Below are 14,367 nucleotides of genomic sequence, written 5' to 3' on the forward strand. Positions count from 1 at the left end.
GCTTTCCCTCAAAGAACCCTGGGAACCACAGTCTGCCCCTGGGAGCTGCAATACCAGCACACTTAACCAAGCACAATTTCCAGAATTCTTTGGGTTTGTAAACAGACCTGTTTTCACCTGAGTATTGCAAAACAATCACCAAAGGGCTTTAGCAGGAAAAAGCAAACTTGCCTGGTCATAATAGAACCACCATGAAGTAAGGGCGGGTAGAAAGAAAACTTTGTAAATCTCAGATCTTCAGAACTCCATCCTCTTTCCAGCAGTGGCTAACTAGCTGCTTCCAGTCAAAATAAAAAAAAAAAAATCCTTACAGTAGCACCTTAAAGACCAACTAAGTTAGTTCTTGGTATGAGCTTTCGTGTGCATGCACACTTCTTCAGAACATGCACACGAACATTTCGTGCATGCACACGAAAGCTCATACCAAGAACTAACTTAGTTGGTCTTTAAGGTGCTACTGGAAGGGATTTTTTTATTTTGACTATGGCAGACCAACCAGGCACCCATACAATAAGGACATGGAAGCAAGATGCAGGAAGCTATAAGCTCCATAGAGCCATCAGTCACCTCCATTATTTTAATACCCTTTTGCCTAATGGCAGGAAAGTCCATTAAGTTAGGAAAGATAGTTCCCTTTGGCTGTTTTCACCAAACAAATGTCAGCCCCAGTCAGCATGGTCTAATTGGTGGGTGAGGGTAGGAGAGGGGGAGAAAAGCCCACCTGTTTTCTATGCCAAGCCAACAATGACCTTTCTCCTGCCTGTTAGCCAAGCTGCTTTGGGCTGCCATGAATCTTAATCCTCCCCCCAGTGGATACTCCTCTCTATGCTTTTCTATTAACTACCACATCTCTGCCACACCCTCAACTTTTTACGGTAACAACCAAGAGGACACAGGAAGCTTCCTTACACTCAGCCAGGCCACTGGTTCATGCAGTACAGTACTGTTTACAGTGACGGGCAAAGGCCCTGTAGATGCCTTCAGGCAAGGGGCAATCCCACCCTTCCCCAGAGTTTGAACCTGGCAAAGTGCAAGAATGTAATAACTTCATGATAAAGAGTTATACATCTTACTGAGACTGGTGCACGGAACGTAGCTCTTGATCGCATTTCCAGTCGAAGTGCGAAACCTTGCAGCGCTCACCTGCCCCTTATTTCCTAACCGGCTTGCCCCCACCCATGTAAACTTAAGCAAGCCCAGTTTAAACAGCGCAAATTCGTTTAATAAAACAAAAGCCAACACCGAGATCCCTGCAACGTAATTTCGACGGGATCCCCAACCAGTTCAGCAATCCGTTTGTGGGCCAGGCAGCCATGCGCTCAGTCCCGGCGCCTGGCCCTTGTCCCAAACCAAACCCCCAGGAAAACAGGGGGGTTGCTTGACCCGTCCTCGTGTCCATCCCTCGCCGGCTGCTACCGGAGTCCCGTCCAGAGGCTGCTGCTCGCCCGCTCGCCCGCCTAGTATTCCTGCGATGCTTGGGTTGATTTCTTCCTCGGCGCCGCGCCGCTCACCGCTCCTCCTCCTCCAGCGCCGGCCTTGCGGGGCAGAAGGGCGGCGGGGATGTTGGGCAGGACGCCGCCCTGCGCGATGGTGACGCGGCCCAGGAGGCGGCTGAGCTCCTCGTCGTTGCGCACGGCCAGCTGCACGTGGCGAGGCACGATGCGCGTCTTGCGGTTGTCCCGCGCCGCGTTGCCCGCCAGCTCCAGGATCTCGGCAGTCAGGTACTCCAGCACCGCGGCGAGGTAGACGGGCGCCCCGGCCCCGACCCGCTCCGCGTAGTGGCCGCGCCGCAGCAGCCGGTGCACGCGCCCCACCGGGAACTGCAGCCCGGCCCGCGACGAGCGCGACTTCGCCTTGGCCCGAGCCTTGCCGCCCCCGGTTTTCCCGCGGCCCGACATGCTTCTCCGCTGGAAGATCTGGCGCCAAAGGTGAATGAACCGCCGAAGAATGAATGAGGAATGAATGAGGAAAGCCCGCGCTTTCCTACCCATTTATAGCCGCCGCTCTTCTCATTGGGCGCAGCCTTTTAGCATTCCCATTGGCCCTCGGCTGCGTCAAACGAACGCACAGATTGGGCGCCCGGATCGCTATCTGCTCGCCCATTAGTTGGTTTGCGGAGCCAGTAGGAAAGACGCGCGCCAAATTTAAATGTGGGGGAGGTATTCGGAATTTGATTTTAGCTCCACCTTAAACAGGAAAGGCAGCATGAGCAGAATCAGGATTTATTTTAGGAGTGGCAGGCTTTATGTTGGGGGGGGGTGAGGGGAAGAACCAAATTATCTGGTCAGTTAGTTCACTATTTAGATTTATTTACTTGATTTGGGCGGGGGCAGCTGTCTCTGCACCTCCCTGGCTATGCTCATGAAAGGTAGTTTGCTGCTGCCATCCCTCCTTTACTGCTGCTTCCTATGTCTGCAGCAGGTAGAAAATCAGGGTCCACCAACACACATTCATCATGTACACATTAATGTGCACTTGTGTTATCTACCGTTTTTCTAAACTGTTAACCCCCAAAAGTAAATGCTATTTTTAAAAGCCAGTACCCACAGTAGTAGGAACAAGAACAACTAGATAATCAGCCCAAAACCTGGTAGAAAAAGTGCATCTTGCTCTCCATGTGAAGAGCTATCAGAGAAAGATATAGCTCTCTAGCAAGATCCCACATTTGTGGGGCAATATAATCGACTTTCCACCTTCAACTCTCAAAGACAGTAGGAAGTATAGCAAGATGACTTATGATCCTCCCTCACCATTAGCCATGGGCGTAGCCAAGGGGGGACAGTTGCCCTCTCTAGATCAAGTAAAACAATAGAAATACTTAATTAAATGACCAATCATGTGGGTTCCCCCCCAACAAAGCCCCCCCCCATTCTTGCTATGCCCATGCCATTGGCACTGCTGCCGCAAATAGATGTTGGAGAATAGTGTGGATTAAGAGAAAGCAATGAAAGGGTAGGGGGAATAACAGAGGGCCCAACAGCTTGGGGAAGGGGGCTGCCCTGGCTCTGCTAGAAGGGTAAGTAGCCAGGGTGCACTTCATTGTAGATGTTCTAGAATAGAACCTGGTCGCTTGTGGGATCTGTTTTGATCTGTGGTTGTGATTAACAATGGAGTGAAAGTCCCCGCCACCACTCTTTTCCTCCGTTGCGTGAAATGGATATTTTGTCGATGAGTTAGAAAGCGAAAGTACTTGTCACAGCTGTGTTGCTGTTGTAGGTGAGCTCTACATGCTTTGCTATTTCTCCCTTTAAAAAGTGGTATTTGAAGAAGTGTGCATGCACACAAAAGCTTATACCCAGAATATACTTAGTTGGTCTCTAAGGTGCTACTGGATAATTTATTTATTTATTTCGACTGTGTCAGACTAACATGGCTACCTATCTGAAATTTAAAAAGTTTATCAACTTTAGCCTCCACCCCTAGAAAAAGGTCATCAACTTTGACTCCCCCCCCCCTAAAAAAAGGTCAAAAACCTTTGCTCTCCCCCCCCATGGGTCGATCACTTCCAGAATGTTTATACTGGGAGTAGATCACAGTCGCTTGGCAGTTGGACATGCCTGTTCTAGAGAGATAGTTGGCTGAGAAAGCTTGAAAACTTGGTTGTGCACCTAAGATTGCTCAGATTGCTCTTCCTTCAGTCATTTGTCCTTCCCTCACGACTAAAAGCTAGGATGTCACCTGGGTGATGTATTATTTTCCATTCCCTCCTCCCTCTTTCCTCCATCCGCAAGATGTCACTTCCAGCTAATCCAAGCCTCCTCCTCCATTTCAACACTCAGGCCAGCTCCGTTTAAGCAAAAGACAACGAAACCAAAAAGCACTATACCAAATCATCTTCATTTGGGTTTGTGAGAGAGAGTTGGACAGTAGTATAGAAACGGTTTAGAAGAGCAGCCCTGAATAGACCGTCAACAGGATCTTAAGGAGGTTTGAACTCAAGTCAGTCCCACCAGGTTCAATTGGAATTCCTTCCCACTTTGGTTGCGGGAGCTTCGGGGTCACTGTTTTGGCACTGCATTAGCCATGAGACCATAAAAATAAAGTCCTTCAAAACAAACACAGCACAAACAACTAGGAGGGAAACTGCAATTGCAAAGCCCACGCCCCCATCAGAGCTGTTTGGTGCTTTGATTCTATCAAGATTTTGACAGTGAAGCCTTGCTCAAGTAGTGACAGGTAGCCTGAAGGGGAAAGTTGTTTCCTTCTGTTGGGGAGGGACACACACACTTACTCCTAGAGCATAAAGTAGCTCTCTCTCACTCTCTCTCATAGCAGGAGATTTGAAGGACAAAAGATGCAGGGAAAACGGGGAGCATTGCAATAGGGAGAGCTGAGTTCTGCTTACATGCATTTTTTTGCCTGTTTGCTTCTGTTTGTTTCAGGGTAGCAGCACAATGCTCCACTGCAGAAAGATATTCAAAAGCCAACCCTCCTGCCACCCAAATTATGGCGTCTCCTCCCCTGTCAGCATACAGGAGAGAGAGAGAGTACTGACATACAAACAAAGTGCAGTTCCTATAACAGGAGTAGCAGCAGCAGCAGCAGATGCTCTCCGAATGGATACAAAAGCCCACAAGACATCAGTGCATCCCCAAAGTCCCCCCAGAAGCCTTTCTCCCTCTTGAGAAGGAAGGCTGACTGCCCTGGGGCAAGTGCAGCTGTGGGCCATGTGGGAGAGAGCTGCGAGGCAGTCCACCAAGCAAGCACCAACGGGGCAAGGGCAGCTCAGACGTCATAGAACAGCCGCACGAGCTGGTACCGGATAGAAAAGGCGATGATGCTCCCCACAACCTATAAAACAGAGGCAAAGGGCATTGTGTAATCCGAGAAGATGGGACATTGCCCACATAGTTGTCAACACCATGAAATTGGATCTGGCAGGTTAGAGGAAGGGCAAATCTCTCTTCTCTCTCTCCCTGGCCCACCCCATCAATGTTTGATTAAAAATTATGTGGCAGTTGATGTGACTCAATGCCTACTGAATTTTAACTCGGAGAAGGGAGCTGGATTACCAACCCATTTGAGATACAGAGATACAGCATTATTCAAAACTTTCCACACCGGCCTGCTCTTTCTCCCAGCGCCTCTTACCTGCATCAGCAACAGCAGAAGGGTCAGGGTTCGCTCAGGGGTTGGTCCTATAAGCTTTATCACAAAGTTAATGAGTGTCATGTTGTTGCATTCTGTGAATTCTCCATCTTTGTCCACTCCTTGATGCACATCCACTAGATGGAGTTTCTCAGATATCTGGGGAGAGAACCTTAGTTACTAGTGCTGCTCTAGGATTAAGCTAGAGAAGCAGCAAGTGTTCCACCCAATCGTATTTCATTAACCCAAAGTAAACCTGGGTGCTCCCACCTCCATTGCAACTTTTCTCTGTTACACAACCCCTCCCCATTACACTTTCCCCCTCTAACTGGTTCTCAAAGCCTTTTCTTTCCGCCAAGCTATCCAAGTGTATGGAAGGTGATATTATTCTGTCCTTACCTTGAGGATATTTGCTCCCAAGGGAGAGAGGTTCTTGGGCTTGAATCTGGAATAGCTCATCTCTAGATTTCCTGTGTCAGGATTGAACCTGCAGCGAGATAGGTTCCCGTCAGCAATGAAAAGGGACACAATGGGAGAAAGAATGCAGGATGAGGTTCTGCCAGGAATGGATGAAAGTACCCAACCTAGGAGACTCACCAATGCATTTCCTATGAAAACAGGCCGCTTTGAAGGGCATATTTACAATATCCAGGCCTCAACAAAATATTATTGGAAACCGGCATTTACAACTGCTTTCCAGCCTTTGATAGTGATTCCCTAACCCCTTGGGACGCGGGTAGCGCTGTGGGTTAAACCACAGAGCCTAGGACTTGCCGATCAGAAGGTAGGTGGTTCGAATCCCCACGGCGGGGTGAGCTCCCATTGCTCAGTCCCTGCTCCTGCCAACCTAGCAGTTTGAAAGCACGTCAAAGTGCAAGTAGATAAATAGGTACCACTCCGGCGGGAAGGTAAACAGCATTTCCGTGCGCTGCTCTGGTTCACCAGAAGTGGCTTAGTCATGCTGGCAACATGACCTGGAAGCTGTACGCCGGCTCTCTCGGCCAATAAAGTGAGATGAGCACCGCAACCCCAGAGTTGCCATGACTGGACCTAATGGTCAGGGGTCCCCTTACCCTTAACCCCTTTATCGAACTACAGTTCTCAACATCCCTTGGTTAGAAGCCAAGGACTACATTTGTGGTGCTCTGGTTGCACACAAAGCACGGCAGCATCTAACAGGGAGCGGAGGGTTTTTGTCGTTGTTGTTGTTACCTGGGCAGCCGATGGCGTGGGCAAGGAATGATGTGGAACAGCTGTGGCAATGAATAGAGGAAGTTGAGCACTTGTGGGATAAAGAAGAGCAGCATGGTTTTGCTGAAATGCCCGAGGATCCCCACCACAGCAAAGGTCATGCCGGCAAAGTAGCAGAAGGTGTCGCCCACAAACACACGGGACGGATACCTGCGCTCAGCCAGAGGAGAGACAGTCAATCAGTACACAGGCAATGCATTGCAGAAGAAGACCCAGCAGGGGGTCACTCCTGGCACTCATGTGCTACCCATTATTATGTCAAATGTAAATAACATGTTTGTTTTTGTTGGCGGTGCATGAGGTTGGAGAGCCCAGAGCATGGTTGGTTGCATTCAGTTAACTGCAGTGAGTTTTGTTTGTGTGTGAGAGAGGGAAGAGCTTGCTGGGTTAAATTAGTTTCTCTCCCCCCACAACCTCACAATTCCTATGACAGCATCATCTCACACAGAATGTAACTGACCTGTAGAGGTCTTTATGGACTTTATGAATTAAAAACAATTCAAAAACCTCGGTTGTTGAACGTAATCCATTCCAGAAGCCCATTTGGCTTCTGAAATGTTCGACAACCAAGGCATGGCTTCCGATTGGCTGCAAGAGCTTCCTGCACTCAAGCGGAAGTCGTGTTGGACATTCGGCTTCTGAAAAATGTTCAAAAACTGGAGCATTTACTTCCATGTTTTTGGCGTTTGGAAGCCAAGGTTTGACTCTGTGTGTGTGTGGGGGGGTATTGTTGTTAAATATGGAGTGGCGAAGGATGTAGGTAGAGGAAACAGCTTGTGGAACACTGGGCACAGTACGAGAGGAAAGAGTTATGTCCTGGAGTGCTTATTCCAGTTTCAGTGGTGTCAAAAAGCTGCACCTTCAGTAGTGTTTGTTGGCATTTGGTAGGGTGGGGATCTTCCTCCTAGTTAGATTTCACATGTATGACCCACAAGCACATTTGTGTTTTTGTTTAAATATTCTAAATAGGAACATTTAATTCCATGGCACTTTGAAGCTCCTTCTAGAGAAGGCACTGCTCTGAAAATTTTATTTCTCATACTAGAAGTCCCAACAAGAACATTGACTGGAATTATGCAACCCACACAAACCCTCAAAATGGCAGCTGTATCAAGGCACCATAACCTGCCTTGCTATGAGTGAACTCAGAAGCCTGCAGCTTCCCCCAAACACACCCTTCCATTGGAAAGAGGCTGGCTTTTTCAATTCCATGGAGTTTCTTACCAGTTGTGGTACAGCAGTCCCAATGTGGTAAAGAAAAAGGGAATCATGAAGTAGAGAGAGAAAACGTGGTCATCTCTGTAGTCTCCTGGGAGTAAAAAATAAACAAGTAGGAAGGTCAGCCAGTTGACACCAACTGCAGAGACTCCAGCTGCACATGTGCTAGTCCACACCAAGCCCACGGCTGCTACTACAATCCCAGCATGTATGCTGAGGGGCAGTCCCACATTTGCTCTGCATCTAGCCTGAAGAACTGCATATCATCCCACTCAAGAAACTCCATGTGCCAACCCTCTGACATTAGATCTTTCTCACCGTTTAGCTCTACGATGTTGAAAGTTACAATTGAGGCAGCAATCACCAGCGACTGCCCAGCCTCCAGGCCATTAATGCCCGCAAGAATGTTGATGGCATTGGTGCAGAACACAGCCAGCATCCCCATGTACACGTAGTACAGGATTCCTGCAAGAGAAAACCCACTTTTACTCAAATTCCTTGTGAGGACACCAAGCATGCAACATCAGGTCTGCAATAACCTCAAGGACCACCTCTTCCTATATGAACCTACCCAGTCCCTGAGATAACCTTCTGAGGCCCTCCCTTTGTGTGCCTCCTCCTTGAGAGGTCCGGAGGGTGGCAACATGAGAACGGGGCCTTCCCTGCAGTGGCTCCCTGTCTATGGAGTGCTCTCCCCAGGGAAGTTCGTCTGGTGCCTTCATTATACACCTTTAGGCGCCAGGCAAAAACGTTCTTTTTTAACCCGACCTTTGGTTGATCTCATTGACATCCAACACTCTTTTAGAATGTGGCTTTGGGGGGGGTGCAGTTTATTGGGTTACTGCTTTTGGTTTGATTTTATATGTTGTGGTCTTGTTGTGAAATGCCCCAAGACCTCTGAGTGTAGGGTGGTGTGTAAGTTGAATGAATAAATAAATAATTCTCCTTGGGGATAATGCTCAGCATGTTTCTCCGACCAGACCTGCTTGGGCAAGCCCTGGGGCACTTACCGAGGTCTAAGTGCATGCCCAGCAACATCCGGAAGGGCTTAGGCACCACAATGGTGGTGTTCCCGAAGTTGGTGAAGTAGACCATGAGCAGGGGCAAGGACGCCATGGTGGGCAGAAGCAGCTTGTGGCGCCAGCGCAGATTGAGAACATCGTCCGCAAAGCCCAGGAAGATCATGCAGCAAATGGCGAGGAGGGAGCCAATGAGGGCCACAAACTGCAAGGTAGGGAGAAGCTGTAAGAGTCCTGCCCCTTGCACTTATCTAGTCGACTCAACTCTTAACATGCCCCCCCTTTCTTCCAGGCTCCACCCAATGCAGCCACTCTCACCTCATGGTGTGGGAATGCCTTGCATTGCTCTTCCACAAAGCAGCTCAGAAAGGGCACTGGGATGAAGCAGAAGAGGATGATCAGGAACACTGCTCCACTTATGACACCTTGGGACTCCGGGCTGGGAAAAGACAACACACAAGGTAATGGGTACCTCATCTCACCAGGACCTTGCTTGTTCTGCTTAGTGGGGTGCCAGGTTAGGGGTTAAGAATTAGCTGAAAGAAAGCCAGAACACCCAATGAGAAAAGGGGAATTCCCCTTATTGACTGCCGGCTGCCAGCTCTGGGAGTATGAGATCCAGCCCAGGATTATCAGTCTTTACACAGGGCCCCAGTATGCCTGCACCAGATCAGAGCCCCACACTTCCTCACAGGCCCCTAACTTGGCAGCCCTCCAAGTGCAGTCTGAATCAAAACTGAATACAGGAAAATCAAGAGCTACTCACATGGGTTGCTTGGAAGTTTTGTTCAAATCAATCCCAAAGAGCTTGGCAGCAATGAAGTGATCCTTGAAGGCTGGAATAAGTGTCAGTGTTGCTACAAAGCCCACAAGGGAGCCAAAGAAATTGATCAGCAGGGGGGTAGTTAGCAGCCTCCCCATCTCAGAGCTGGATCTGGGTGCTCCCAAATGACAAAGCCAATAAGCCAAGGAAGTCTGTCTGTCTGCACTTCTTCCAGTCGTAGCCTATCTGGGACAGCCACAGCAGACACCTCTTGTCAGAAGTAACATAACAGAGAAGGGACCCTTAGGCCACAACCACTGGCAAAAGATTCCTGCTTCAGCAGCAACCATGGTGATGGATCTTCATAACTAAGAATAAAAAAATAGCTGGTAACCAACAATTCATACTGAATGCAAAATTTACATGCATTTCATATTCTCCTCAGATGATGTGAATGCACACCTTAGCCACAAATGGGATACTCCTGCCCATGGAGGGGGGATCACCACAGGTGTGCATAAGATGACCACTGACAAAAAAGTGCTTTGGGATCAAGCAATATGGGGCCCATAAATCACTGCCCCACCCGCTTTGCTGCAGGTTCAAGCCCCATATGGGACAGCAGCATATTCCTGCACTGCAGGGGGTAGGACGAGATGATCCTCAGGGTCCCTTCCAACTCTACTTTTCCATGAGCTCTCTGGTCTGTTCCTGGTGATGGGGTACAGTTGTCTCCTCCTAAACCAGGGGTGGCTAACTTAGGGTCCTCCAGATTTTGCTAGACTGTAACTCCCATCATCCCTGACAACTGGCCACGCAGGGTGGAGTTGATGGGAGTCCAACACCACCTGGAAGACGGTAGACTAGCCAATCCCTACCGTGCACCTGCTAAAGAGCAGCCCTCCCAGGTGCTCTTGGATCCCTACTCCCATCAGTCCCAGCATCCTGAATGGCCAATTGTGAGGGATGGTGGGAGTTGGAGTCCAGCAATACCTGGAGGGTCAATGGGTAGTCACTCCGGAGCTGGAACTTTCGTTTTCTGTCTGCTTTCCGGCACCCAAATTTCTCTCCCCCCCCCCCCAGCCCGAATAAAGTGGCCAGACTCCGGCCTACCAGGATGCTCCCCTGGGTTCCTGCCCGTCGCCACCGAAACACCGGCTTGATCCAGCTGTCGTCGAGACTCGGGAAGGGAGTCTCGCTGGCAAGGGCGCGGGGGATTTCCTTTTAATGTCCCTATAAGCTTGGCTGGAGTTTCCACCCGGACATTATATGACGTGACACCACTAAATCCTAGCGCGACCCACTCAGTGCGAGCATGTTACAAAACGCACTCCATGCCTTGTGAAGCCGCGGACGCCATCTTCGTTACTGGCTATTCGACGGTGTGGCATATCGGATCCTCAAAACCGGGCCCCATGTGGCGTGAGAGATCCGGTGACCCTAACTCTTTGACAGGTTTGGCGGAGGAAATACGACGGTCACAGAGTGGTAAAGGACGCCCACACCAAACATGGCGGCCCCCGAAGATCACGTGACAACTGCCCTTGGACGTTTCGTTAAACTACACGTCACCTGGCTGCTGATTGGCTCGGCCAGGCGCTCCCGAGCCAAGCGGGGCCATTTAAAGGGACAGCAGCTTCTTAGTAAATCTCAGGAACCCAGCTGGAGGGGGAGCTCTTCCCTAAAATTCTATGTCCGGGAGGGGAAACCTGTGTTTTTGGGACTCCTACTCCCGTCAGCCTCACCCAGCACAGCACATTTCAGGGATGGTGGGAGCTGTAATCCCAACAACACGTGTTGGTGGGGCACAGGTTAGCCACCCTAGTTTCAGATGATGCTATAAGATGACACACGACCAGCCTACCCCAACCCGATGCCCTCCAGGTGTTTTGGACTACCAGCAGCCCCTGCCAGCATGGCCAGTAGTCAGGCATGATGGCCATTTGGCACCCCAGCAACATCTGGAGGGCCACGAGACACCACACCCCTATTCCAAACGGTGGTAACCCCCTGCAAAAAACAGGCAGGACATCTTCTGGAACCTTCAATATCTACTGTAACAGAACCTGCCAATCTATTAAGGTGCCCCACGACCGGCCGCCCATGATGCTCTCCAGATGTTTTCGACTACAACTCCCATCAGCCCTGTGAATCATACTGTATGGTGGTGGGAGTTGGGAGTCCAAAATTTCTGCAGAAGGCTCTTATTTCCGAATGTTGCCGCAACAGAATGGTGCCCGCGACCCACAATTCAGAACCACCCGTCGCGGGTGGTCAGTGCCACGGTACTTCCACTCAGATCTTTCGGTTACTACAGATCAACAGCCACCCTCATCCCAATGTCCCTGCCATATCCTGCTCGATAAGAAAATCAGAAAGAGAAAAAGTCTACTGGTGGAGCCAAGGTCCTGGTTCCACCCTCACCCCCACCCCAGGTCCGCCCACCTCCCTAGACGCGTCCAGAGCGCCCAGAGTTCTCCCCGGGGACCTCAGCTCGGCTTCCTTCCCAGTAGAGCCACACTTGGGAAGGAATCCTCAACACCCTTCCTGTCATAATGTTAGGCTCGAGCTGCAAAAGGAACGTCCCGGCTTCCGCAGGCATGATCGACGGTCGTCGACCTGCGGACGTTCCCCTTTCCTATGTCATCCTGGTCCCCAACGCAGGAGCCGCCTCTTTCTTTCTGCGCATCTTGGCTGGCGAGCCAGACCCGCTTCCAAGTAACCCCCGCCGGCTCCCCACATCCCCTTACCGAGTGGGTGGCTTGTCTAAGGATTCCCCTGGGCTGCCTCAGTCCTTTCCAGGAGCGGCTCCCCTCGGGGGTCTCCGAGCTCGAGGTCCGGTGCGCTCTTTTCTGCGCCTTTAAGAGGTCGGAGGGAGGGAGAGGAGAGCGGAAGGGAAGAGGCGGTGGCAGCACCACCAGCAGCAGCGTTTGGCCCTGCCCAGCTAAGCCGCTACTGGCCGTCGAGGGCAGCTCGTCTCCAGCTCCGACGCGCTCCGCCCAGCACGGTCGGGAAGGAAGGCAAGAAGGAAGGAAGGAGAGCGCTGCGCGCCTCCCCCTGTAGCTGGAAGCCGGCGCGGAAGGAGGCAGGAAGCGGCTCTCTTTCCTCGACGCCCCTGCCCCGGAGAGCGCGCGATGTGCCGTGACGCCCCGTGAGCCACCGCCATGGAGCCGGAGCCGGAGCCGGGGCTGAGCTTGGGCTGGGCGGCGCTGGTGCTGCTCTTCGCCGCCTCGCTGCTCACGGTCTCGGCCTGGCTCTTGCAGTTCGCCCGCGGCTTGTGGCGAGGACGGCGCCGGCCGGAGAAGGAGGCGCCGTTGCCGTCGCGGGGCCGAACCGCGGCTGCCGGCCTCTGGGCATCCCTGCGGCGCCTGGGCTCGGCCCGGGAAGCGGCCGGCTCCGAGGGGGCGGCGGCGGGGGCCCGCGGCTTGCTGGCGTCGCTCTTCGCCTTCCGAGCCTTCCGCGAGAACTGGCAGCGAGCCTGGCTGAGAGCCCTCAACGAGCAGGCCCGCCGGCACGGGGTAAGCAAGGCCGGGGGGCGGGACGGGGGTCTCCTGGCAGCAGCACCCTCACCCCTCCCCAGGCTGCGGGGCCAGGCGCTTGGCTGCCTGGCCCCAGGGGGTCCCGGCGTGGAGGGGGGCAGGCGGTGCGTCTGGGCAGCGCCCTCGGAGAGTGACACCGAGAGGGTGACAGGTGAGCCACCTGGGCTTCGAGCCAGCCTTCCTCGACTGCCTGCTCTTTCCCGGCACTGCCGGACCCCGTGGAGAAAGGGGCGTCCCAGGCTGAAGCCTGCGCGAGGTGGCGGCACCCGATCCCAGAGGGAGGCGCTCTGCACGTGTTCAGAGTTCGGTCCCCAGTCCTGCCGGTGGTTCAGCCCGAGAGCCAAACGCAGCAGCAAAGACGAAAGCGGTGCGGTGTCCACTTTCTGCCCAAGGAGCTGCCCTGTCGCCGCCGCCACCGCCGCCTTCGCCAAGAGCTCCCTTTCCGCCCCCGCATTTTGCCCAGTGCAAAGCAGCAGGTTCCTCGCCGGCGCTGTCCACCCACCCCGGCCAGGCCAATTTCCCGCAGAGGTTTGGGCAGCAGCAACGACCGGGGCAGGGTCGCTTTGCCTCTAGGTGGTATTGTCCTTCGGAGAGGGAGGGGAGGCGAAAGTTTTTATTTCTTGCTTGTATGTGCCTTTCCTTTCTCCTTTTGGGGACCCTAAAAGCCCCCAAAGCTGCTTCCCTTCCGATTGGTGTATAAAAAGTTTCGCACATTCTCCCCCTCCTCTAATTTCTAAATGCTTTTTTTTAATGTGGGGGGTGTTATTCCAATAAAAATGGCAAAAAATGGAAAGTCAGCCCTGATTTTTCCTGGAGAGTAAACCAGTTTGACTCTGTGTTGTAGAGGAGGAAAGGGATGCCTGTGCCATCAGCTTGCTTGGGGTGGGGGCGGCTCCAGGGATCTGCGCATCAAAGTTCCTGGGCTTCTCAGTTTTGCAGGTGCCGGGACTTCAGCTGGCAGGCTCCTGGAACCAAACCCTCTTCCTTGGTGTTTCTGTAAACAACATAATCAAGCGTTTCATTACATCAGCCAAAGGTCACTACAATTCCTTCTGGGGTGGCAAAAGTTTGCAAACAAGGGCAAAATACAAAGACTGCAATTATACTAAAGAGCAATGCACTGATAACAGGGTGGAGTTGGGTTCATCTTCCTTTTTTGCGGGGGCGGGGAGCTGCTCTTTAAGAAGGCATATTAACACAGTGGGAAGGCACCCCACTCTCCTGGCTGCCTGGGCAGTGGCATTTTGGTATGTACAAGAGGCCAGGCTGACTCCTCCCAGTGCAAACTGAAACCTTCACTTGCATCTTGTTTAAAGTAAATGATACCAAATCCAAAGGAAAACTGCAGTGGCAGCAGGTGTGCTCCTTCCCAGCTGTGTATGGACAGAAAGCACCTTCCTTTGTGGCGGTATTGGGGTGAAGGTCCTGTATCTATAAGGGCTTTCTGCTTCAGTCTTCGCTTGGATCTTCCCCCTTCCCAACCAAAGGC

General features: G+C 52.0%; 3 protein-coding genes across 4 annotated transcripts in view; 1 reads left to right on the forward strand and 2 right to left on the reverse strand.

Annotated features, from left to right (window-relative positions):
* Positions 1-1,200: 1,200 nt before the first annotated feature.
* Positions 1,201-3,683, reverse strand: H2AX (H2A.X variant histone). Its single transcript, XM_081172796.1, has one exon. It carries the CDS (start codon positions 1,989-1,991, stop codon positions 1,458-1,460), a length of 534 nt encoding a protein of 177 aa, XP_081028922.1. The 5' UTR covers positions 1,992-3,683; the 3' UTR covers positions 1,201-1,457.
* A 135-nt stretch (positions 3,684-3,818) lies between these two features.
* Positions 3,819-12,235, reverse strand: DPAGT1 (dolichyl-phosphate N-acetylglucosaminephosphotransferase 1). Of its 2 annotated transcripts, XM_081172672.1 has the most exons (11): positions 12,090-12,224; positions 10,671-10,783; positions 9,343-9,707; positions 8,895-9,015; positions 8,568-8,781; positions 7,876-8,022; positions 7,564-7,648; positions 6,301-6,489; positions 5,488-5,575; positions 5,092-5,247; positions 3,819-4,791 (listed from the first exon to the last, which is right to left on the reverse strand). In XM_081172672.1, the coding sequence occupies exons 3-11, from the start codon at positions 9,495-9,497 to the stop codon at positions 4,726-4,728; spliced, it is 1,221 nt and encodes a 406-aa protein (XP_081028798.1). In that variant the 5' UTR covers positions 9,498-9,707; positions 10,671-10,783; positions 12,090-12,224; the 3' UTR covers positions 3,819-4,725. The 2 variants fall into 2 exon arrangements, with proteins under 2 accessions (XP_081028798.1, XP_081028797.1); XM_081172671.1 differs by lacking the exon at positions 10,671-10,783 and having other exon boundaries at positions 12,090-12,235.
* A 124-nt stretch (positions 12,236-12,359) lies between these two features.
* Positions 12,360-14,367, forward strand: part of C2CD2L (C2CD2 like) — a 34,091-nt gene continuing 32,083 nt past the window's right edge. Inside the window, exon 1 of the mRNA XM_081172546.1 lies at positions 12,360-12,857. Coding sequence (XP_081028672.1) covers positions 12,504-12,857 — 354 coding nt within the window. The 5' untranslated portion in view covers positions 12,360-12,503. The remainder of the gene's footprint in view (positions 12,858-14,367) is intronic.

Source organism: Podarcis bocagei, assembly GCF_964188305.1.
Source record: "Podarcis bocagei genome assembly, chromosome: 15".
Classification (NCBI taxonomy): Eukaryota; Metazoa; Chordata; class Lepidosauria; order Squamata; family Lacertidae; genus Podarcis; species Podarcis bocagei.

Coding starts and splice junctions, on each gene's coding strand:
- H2AX (XM_081172796.1), bottom strand. CDS start 1,991: ATGGGTAGGAAAGCGCGGGCTTTCCTCATTCATTCCTCATTCATTCTT.
- DPAGT1 (XM_081172671.1), bottom strand. CDS start 9,497: ATGGGGAGGCTGCTAACTACCCCCCTGCTGATCAATTTCTTTGGCTCC. Junction 8,782..8,894: donor AGGCATTCCCACACCATGAG/GTGAGAGTGGCT, acceptor CCTACCTTGCAG/TTTGTGGCCCTCATTGGCTC. Junction 6,490..7,563: donor GGACTGCTGTACCACAACTG/GTAAGAAACTCC, acceptor GGCTGAGCGCAG/GTATCCGTCCCGTGTGTTTG.